This window comes from Anas platyrhynchos, chromosome 15, assembly GCF_047663525.1.
Source record: "Anas platyrhynchos isolate ZD024472 breed Pekin duck chromosome 15, IASCAAS_PekinDuck_T2T, whole genome shotgun sequence".
In the NCBI taxonomy this organism is placed as follows: Eukaryota; Metazoa; Chordata; class Aves; order Anseriformes; family Anatidae; genus Anas; species Anas platyrhynchos.
Genome location: NC_092601.1, coordinates 11,941,753 through 11,951,211, shown reverse-complemented (window position 1 = coordinate 11,951,211; position 9,459 = coordinate 11,941,753). Strand labels below are relative to the sequence as shown.

The 9,459-nt window shown below is 39.7% G+C and overlaps 1 protein-coding gene across 1 annotated transcript in view; it reads left to right on the top strand.

Moving 5' to 3' along the window:
• Nucleotides 1-9,459, top strand: part of PDILT (protein disulfide isomerase like, testis expressed) — a 28,627-nt gene that overhangs the window by 6,833 nt on the left and 12,335 nt on the right. Inside the window, exons 3-4 of the mRNA XM_038186785.2 lie at nt 5,767-5,973; nt 8,775-8,908. Of these exons, the coding sequence (XP_038042713.2) occupies nt 5,767-5,973; nt 8,775-8,908 (341 nt within the window). The remainder of the gene's footprint in view (nt 1-5,766; nt 5,974-8,774; nt 8,909-9,459) is intronic.

The following is a 9,459-nucleotide window of genomic DNA, read 5'->3' as shown; positions in this document are numbered from 1 at the left end:
GAGCTTCATGAGGTTCACATGGGCCCCCTTCCATAGTCTGTCAAGGTCTCTCCGTGTGACAGTTGGCTCTAGTTTGCCTGTCTTATTTATCAGGGGGGGTTCATTTTCTTTAGTCTGTAGTTTTATAACATTAGGACAAACATACAAGTGGTACAGCACTTGCACTGCTGCTTTGTTCTCTATGCACATTCCAATTTATTAAAAAAGAGGGTGACATTTACCTTTTCTAGCAGGTCTGTTACCCAGTGAGCCACCAGATCAACTGTAGGATCCCTGCGGCCTGTGAATGACAATCTATGCTGAGATAATGACATTTAATAGGCAAGATGGGGTGACTCAAAGACAAACACCTTCTCAAGGCACAAAAGCTGAAGGCGATGTTACTGAAAAATGAGAAATTGCTGCCTGTGTGTATATATAGTTCATGAAAAGGGAGATTTCTAGGAAGTAAGGGGAGCGTGACTGATTTTAAAATCAGTGTATATAGACCAGATGGTCAGCTTGCGTAAAGCCAACATCCAAAGCATACCCACTCATGTGCTAAGAACCAATTCCAGCATATAGCAATCTCCTCACCACATATGTCTGGTCTGGGTAAGTGAAAACAGTTCAAAACCCTGAACAGTTATATATTCTAACTAAGCTTCATACAGGAAACTCTTAATGAAGTGCAAAGGATACTGGGATGTGGGTGCCTCATTCCTGTAGGCTTTGTTGAAAATCTGTGTGAGTCCCTAGGAGTAAATTGTCTGAAAAGAGACAATTTGTTTGCAAAATATGCTTATAAAAATAAGCAAGACAGTGGAAATACACATCGATGCAGGTACAAGAGTCATTAATGATGTTCTAGTTGCCTGCTGCAGACAATGATTAACATGCATTCCCTATGTAGATGTCTCTTATACATGCTTATTTTATTGAATGTTCTGAGTAAGAATTCAAACTTTAGAATGATCTTCAGTGTTTGCATACCAGAAGACCTCAAGCAAACTACAAACTGCAAACATTAAATTAGCTCAGCTTAAAAGTACAGAGGTCAACACAGGAGGTTATGGGCTGTGTTTTGCACTGTAGAATACTATGGCAACACTTCGAAGGTGAAATAAGAAAGTTTGCACCTGCAGCAAAATCAACATTGTGCTTCCACTCTAACATGTTAAACACAAAACCATTCTTCATCGCAGAGCTCTTCTACAGAGAAAATTATATATCTGTAGTGAAAACTGCAAAAGCAGCCTACGCAGGGAAAGATGAAAAGTAGGACTGCTGAAATGACTTTCTGACCATGCCAGAAACTAACAGCTAGGAAATCAGTATTTAGCATGACAACGAGCATATTCACAATGTCTGCAGCAATCACTAGACCATCGGTACAGATTGCCAAATGAAATTGGAGGCCATCAGCATTAGCTAAAGAAGAAGGAACTCATCACGCTTTCATGTATACTCTCTTGAAGAATGCTTTAGGGTCATTAAACACATTTATGTATCAGCAAAAATCTCTGTCCCTCTGCCCACATTTCAATGTATTTTAGTTCAGTATATTGCACTACGAAATAAAGTAGTGGCTTACTCAGGTTATATGCTTCTACGCATTCCAAGAGAAATACTCTCTAAATACAAGATTTCCAGTTCTCTCCCCACTTTTGCCATATCCTTTTGGTGTGGCTTTGGGCAAAACATACTCAGACTCTCTCTAAGACGGAGATGGTATGGGACAATACCCTGCCTTGTTCTTGATAGTGATGCAGTAATGCTTTAAGTTCATCAGGAAAACAGGACTGGTTCCTGACAAAATGTTTCGTATGCACAGAACACAAGTGCTGATGGCTTGAGCTGTAAAAATCAGCATTTTTGACAGTCTGATTAAAAATCTGTAGTGCCTTTCAGTTTTTCTGGTTTTGCTTTCAATGTGTGTGTGATTTCATGTTAACCTAGTTCTCCGTTCATGGAAAACAAAACTGACAAATTTTGAGCTGCTGACATATAAGACAGGTAAAATAAATAAGTGCATTTAAATCCTCAAACACATAGACTTTTCTGACTTGGCTTAGAAAATGGAAAATATGGCAATCCTCCCACACCCAAAACCTTGTCTTTAGGGAATGAGGGTGTATGTAAGATTTGTTCTACATGACCTTTAGAGGGAGGCATTCTTACAGCAGTTCTTAAAATAAAGGAAACTGTGGTCATCAGGGAAGGTGCTGAAAAATGTGATTCTGTTCTTCAGCATTTGCTGTCTGAGCAAAGTGGCTGCAGAAATGGTGCTACAGACTCTCCCCTGCAAGTAATTTAAAAAGGTGGTTGGTTGCGGCTCAATTTTTATCAGAAAAAAAGTGTAGAAATTGAAGAGGATACCTCACAGTTGCTTTAGCACTCACAGTTCTGTGGACCGTTTTTCATCTTCCCATGTCTGAGTCAAGGAGTTTGAGTTGTTCTCAGATGCTGGATAACGTCTTTTCAGGATTTTCTTTGCTCATGCTCAAACTGTGCCAATCTGGTAAAATGTTCTTTTGGAGGTTCACATCTGTTTTGATGAGGACACTTCACAAAATAGCAATGACCGTGTGAGAGGGAATTCAGTGATGCTTCCAAAAAACAGATCAAAAACACTATCTAGGAAAATAATAATAAAAAGTTTAACAACCCCTTAAATTATGCTTCTCTACTTATAAGAAAAATAAAACTACTTATAGTGAAGACATTCTCTCACTGTTAGTATAATGCTGTTCCCGAGCTGATGACATTTCAAGAGCCTCTCTTTTCTGGCAGCTGTGGCACAGCACACTGGTACACAGTGTGTGTGTGTGTGTGTGTGTGTATGGGGGGGTGTTTACATGGGTGTTTCACCACCCAGGCACATCTTCCCTAGTGACTTTGCCACCATCTCTGTTACCTTTCATCTGCCCTTGTATATGCTCTGCTGGCACCCAGCTCTCCTCGACTGTGGAGCCTGTGATCCCATGTTAGTCTCAGCATCTGCTTCCTCACCCCAACACCTGAAGCAATTGGTGCCAGTAAAAATCTGAAACAGAGGAAGCAAAACAAAACTCAAGAAAAGGCTCTAAATAAGAGAAGCGATGATTTCCTGCAACATCCAAGTGACTTGAAAAATAAAGCACCTGGGAAGCAAACAAAGAATGAGTGGAATAAAAAGGAATTGATGGAAAGCTGAAAAGGAGTCTAATCACTTGGGAAAGCCAGGGAAAAGTACGTGATGGATGTTTCCACATGCCTGCTGGGTAGCCAAGGAAACAGTTTTTATCTGTCTGATGAAGGTGGCTGCTCACTCAGTGAACTTGTCTCACAGTTATCAGGTTAATGGTACTCAGACTTCTGGTCTCTGAGTGCACTGCTTATTTTTTAGGGGATGGAGGCATGCACTTCTCCCAGTTCTGCCAGCAGCTACAAACTGCCAAGCTCTCATTATCTAACAACACTAGCAATGCTAATAGCTACCTGCAATTCTGCCTATTCAGGCCAGTTGGTGATGAGATCATTCTTAAAACATTTTTTTTTTGTTTGGAATTGAAATATTTCAGAGAAAAATGGATCCCCAAATCCCCCAGACAATCTATATGCATATCTAACACCCAGAAAGCCTGCTATTCCCTACTTATTGGGAAGCCTCTAGGCACCATCAGCTTCTCTGTCTGAAATTCACCAACAATCTCTTTTGCACCTTCCCAGGAGAGTCCCACTTCACTGTGCAGTAAGTATCTGATCTTCCAAATTCCCCCCAGCTGTGGCAAAACAGCTATGCAACCCTAGGTTATTAGGGAAAAAAAAGCCATTACATTGAAATTGCCTCTGGTATAAACCATTGCCTTGGAATTAGCTAGAAGGCTTGGGATCCCTAATTGCTATGTGGCTTCCTGCTCGCTATTCCAGCTGTACTCCATCCAGAGCTACACACCCTCTCAAAAAACCCCACAGTTCTGCCTAACTGTTCTGTGCTCACCCTTTCTGTGAGGTTGTTATTTGTCAGCACTCTTAAATTGCACAGCAACTACCCCATGTTTTATTAGAGTCATTTTAAGGCTCAACAAGCACCATCTCTAGAACCAGCAGTGGTTTTCTATGGTAAACATGTTGTGTCTCATGTTCACCAGTCAGAACTTCTATTAGGTATCATGGTTTTCTGCAGTTTTATCTAGAGTATATCAAACTAGGCCAAGATTGAGATACTACTACATTGTTTTTTAGAGACAACATATTACAAACTTGTTGGGAAAAACACTGATAAGAGCATTTTTATAATGAGGAAAAAGGAAATTGAAGTTAGGATAAAATCTCTTTAAAATCTCTGTAAAGTTGCAATAAAATTATTTGATGGAACAGTAGTTTTATAGGCAACTAGAACACAATTTGCTTTGGACTGATGGGTTAAGGCTCATTTACTTTATTCAGAGAAGCACCTTCTATTCAACACCATTCTGAGTGTCCCCTGAACAGACACTAACTTTTGTCCTGCTAACAAGAACCTCATTTGGCACATTAACAGCTGGAGCTACTGTTACCAACACTTAAGAGCTCTGGGCCAAGATGGGTTCAAGTGCAGAAGAATCTAGAAAGGTATATCTGGTTAATATATTGAGAAAATAACATTATTTAATACTACTCCTCATGCTCCTCCTTGTAGCAGTTGGTGAGAAGAAAATGATTGATGGCTGGGATTCAGAGCAAGGATAATGATGAATAATAGAAGAAATGTAAATGAGCTCTGAACTGGATTAGAGGTTTTTGTCTTTCTTTCATTTATTAGAATTCATACAGAAACGTTCATTCAATTCTTGGTTACAGTTGCACTGCTCAATGTCTTCATGAGGTAGGCTGTAGAGAAGTGCGTTTGTAATTTTGTGAAAGAGCAAGAGATAATTACCGTGTTAGATTTATGCTTTGGCACATAAGTGTGTAAACATACATGTGAATGTAAATAATGTACACATACACACAAGAACACGCAAATGCATGAAAACAGGACTGATTTTTTTCATTGGTTCCTATTTGAAAATTATAATGATGAAACTAAAATGTTTGTGCCAAATCTAAAGAAAATGGGCAAAACCAACAAGAAAGGGTATCTCAGTTTTACCAAAAGTTGCAAAAGTTGCAAAGCTGTAAAGCACCAGGCCTATACCACTTTACCTTTGAATGTGGAGCAGTGATACATAACTAGTTGCTTTTCCCTTGTCCCTTCTTCATGTTGGTGTAACCTACAACTTCACAGCACAGCCTAGGATGGCCCACCTCCTTCCTCCAACTACAACTGCCATTCAAGCTATAGAAGGAGTGGCCTGAGGCCCCCAGAAACATCTGTTATTTTAGAACCACTGCCAGTCTTTGAGAGCATATTCTCTTATTCTCTCCTTCCCTCCTCCCCCTCCTCCCTACCTGGATACAGTAGTTTCATCACTACACCAGTTTGCCTAAATGAAGTGCTTACAAAAACTGTATCTTATCAAAGAGTCTTAATGTGAGTAATATTTCATTCAGAGCATATTCAAACTACTTTTTTTTTCCCTAGTCTTCCCAACAGAAGACTGTTGCAATCTTGTTTGTATTTCACTGTAGCTGGTCCATGTACATGTCCAGTGATGAACAGTCAGAATCAACACAAAGAAGTAAAAATATAATTTCTCATTTACTTGAGTCATAAATTACCTTATTCAACCCTTCCAGCTACTACTTGACCCAATAATTTTCACTGGAAAGCTTCGTGCTGCACCTCGTGTAACCCATTCTCTTTTGTTTGACCCTTTCCAGATGTTTCTTTACCTCAAGCATCTCAGAATTTGTCTGAAGAATTTGCTGAGGCTGCACGGCAGCTTAAAAAAGAAGCTCCAAGAATCCAATTTGGCAAAATTGATGTCACAGACCAACACGATTTGAGAAAAGAATTTAACATTCAAGAGTTTCCGACTGTCAAATTTTTTGTGGATGGCAGCAGGGAAGATCCCATAGACTGCAAAGGTAAACTCTCTCATGCACTGATAGTGACTGGATGTACCCATCTGTTATGCTGCTGAGAAGTACAATACAACTGAACAGAAAAAGAATATGCAAGGTGCCAAATTGTTTTTGCCCTGGTATTAAACATGCAATTACTTCTGTATCTGTTTAAGAAATTCAATTTGAATTCATCTTATAAGTTTATAATTAAATATGCTTTTCTATGTTTAGTTCACACAGTCAAACCCACTGCTGGCACAGTTGTACTCAGGGCATAGAAACACCCCCAAAATGATGTATTCCCACGTCCTAGAACAAACATAAGTAAGTCACACCAAACAAGAACTTGATCCCAAACCTGCTTAGTTTGTTCTTCTAGTAGCTCACTGCAATTTCCACAGCTAGCATGACTGCAGAAGTAGACCGGAGCAATACACAGTATTTAACAATGAATTCTGAACTCATTAGGCTCCTTAATATGCAGCTATACTTCCTAAACCAAAGCAAAGAATTTTGCAGTGTAGCCATCAGAGGGAGCTCATTCGTGGCTCAGGAAAAAAACAATGGAATAATTTGAAATCTTTTGTGGGAAGTCATTAAGCAAAGACAACAGCATTGGAATAGGACTGACTTGAGCAATCCTGGGAAATCCTGGCCTCATTAGACCTTTTCTTTTACTGCAAACATATACATATTTTTCTTTCTTTTCCCCTTAAAATGGTAAATATTACAGAGTTGGCAAAAAGTCGTGACTTGGAAAATGGTCTGTTCATACTCTAAGTAGGTACTGTTGACTCACAAGTTTAATATAAATTAAAACAAAAAGGAGAATAAAGTTTGCTTCCTGAAACTGTACACAACTGTGTTTGGGTTTCTTAACTCCTGAGCCCCTGTGTCTGCTGCAGCTGAAAGCTGAACTTCTGTTAGAGGTGCAGATACATGAGAATGAACTCTCTGATTATATATATAGGGTGGACTTGAAAACATCACTTGAACAGGTAAACTTACTTGTCAAGTATGTTTGTGAGAGCCAGTGAATACAAAGCACTGTAACACAAGATGCACACAGCCAATCTCAGCACAGAGCTGCAATGTAAGGGACACCTACAAGCAAGACGCCAGAAATTACGAAACTGGCTTCTGCCCTACAATTTGTATAAAATAACACTAACTGTTCAGAGCACATGTACTACCAATAATGACTTAAATTACACTCTGTTGACTTGCTGATTATGTGCAACACCTAGTAAAATCACACCTACCAGGTGTAACTTTTAAACCACTGAGAATCAGCAACTGAAAATGTTTAGCAACCACCCAAAGACTTCTTATACAAAACTCAAACTTCACCATGAAAGAAACTGCAGGCCTTGCTTAAATCAAGAAATCCACTCAAGTACTTGATGGAAGAGAGCATTTTTGAATGATTGTCCTGACAACGGACACACAATGAGAGCCAAATTCTAGGCTTTGTAAAATCATCATTTACTTCATCTCCGAGGCCAGAATTTGCCCAGAAGAAACAAACTACAGGCTGTTTAAAGCAACGCAATATAAAGACTAACCACATGAAAAATATGCTGAGAGGTTATATTGCTGACACAAGCTGCAGGAGCTCAACTCTGCATTTAGACAGCAGAAGCCAAGCACTGGGTGGCCACTAGATACTGCTCTGTGCTTTTCTCTGCAGCTTAGACACTTTTAAGGCCAAACAGGCAGGCATCTGCTGGGGAAAAAAAAAAAAAAAAGTATTTTAAACTAGTTGCAGTGCAGCCTGCTGCAAAATGACTTGATGGCAGTAAAATGGTCTGACTCAATTTTGACCTTGTCATATCGCTAAAATGCACAGCACCAGGACTTGCATCTTTGATAATCCACTTGTGCTGTACATCTTTACTCTGGCACTTCACAGCATACGGACTTTTTTTCATATACAGTTTTCATTAACCCTTTGCTAGACTCTTGCTCTACTCCAACAAGGACACCATGCTCACTGAGATGAAGGCGCTACTTTATGGCTTAGAGTTTCATCTCCTGAGCCTCAATTTGTGGCTCCATTTCCCCTGAAAACACAATAGCTAGAAGCTATTTTTAAAGAGACTCACGATTCCTATCACGATTCCTAAAATTCCTGAAAGCCTGAGGAGAATTTACCAAATAAACAAAGCGAGTATGAACTCAGTAAAACTAGCAGTAGTAATTTGGATCCCAAAAGATGGAAGTCTCCAGAATTAAATTACACCTTTGACAGATTTCAGCTTTGTTTCTCAAGTCTAAGCTGAAAAGTGAAGCTGCAATACCACAGGGGAATTTTAACGTGCCTCTGTACCTATCAGATCTTCTGCAGCACCAAAGGAACATTTTTGACACCTAATTTAATTGAACAGACAGTTCAATAAAATCTGCAATTGGCTTGAAGTCATTTTGGATTAAACCTCAGGTCGATAGCTGTTTATAACTTGCTATGATTTTGATTCTCTCGTGGACACACGAAATGCTGCAGAGCAGTTTTTCTGCTTTTCTTAATTTTCTCATCTCTATTCTCCACCTGTGATCAAGCAGTTAATGTGGACAATCATTTGCAGATATCCCACAGAACAGTGTTCATTCACTGCTGATCTTCTAGAGCTGGTAATAATTAAAATGCTGGCTAAAACCTGAGGCTGGATTTAGATGCTCAAGTCCACTTTGAATCAACTTTATCCTCAGTCCATAGGAGTCCAAGTTCAGCATCTTTTTGCACCTCCACCACTTCTATCTTGATTGCTCAGAAATGTGTCATTCATTTTGACAGTTATTTCAATTCTCTTTTTCTTCCACAGGAGTCAGACAGGCCTCAGCCTTTATTACGTGGGTCAAAAGAAGAACAGGACCCAGCACAGTCTTAATCAACTCTACAGATCAGGCTGAAGCCATGATAAATGCTGACAATTTAGCAGTGATTGGCTTTTTTAAGGTAATTCACTGGAAAACTCAAAAGGCTTGTTTCCATTCCACTTTTGGGATATGTTGTTTGCCACTGCCACCAACTTCCACATGTCCAAAAGACCCAAAACTTGCCTAAAAAACTTCCTGTGCACCTGCAGCCTCCTTGCTGGAGGGGCAGCACAGGAGACAGGGAAGTCCTTAATGTTGAGTAAGCACTGCATTGCAACAGCACTATTGTCACCAAAAATCCAAATCACAGCATCATACGAGTCTCTGCAAACAACATTAACTCTGTCTCAGCCAAAGCCATGGCACCTAATCACAGCATTTCTATTCAAAGACAGTGAGTGTAAAATCATAGACATGAATAGTTGCAGGCAGGCTGCTGCAGTGAAGGAATGTTCCCTTCATGCTCAAGTCCATAAAAAACACAGTAAATATTGTCAAATATGCTGCAGTGCCTTTTCTTCATCTTTCCATTTGATGATTTAAACAAAGTCAGTGAGACCAAGGGGAGTGGAACCAAGCTACACCAGTAACATGTTAACTGTTTGTTTAGCTCCTGCCAGCTAAGCAATC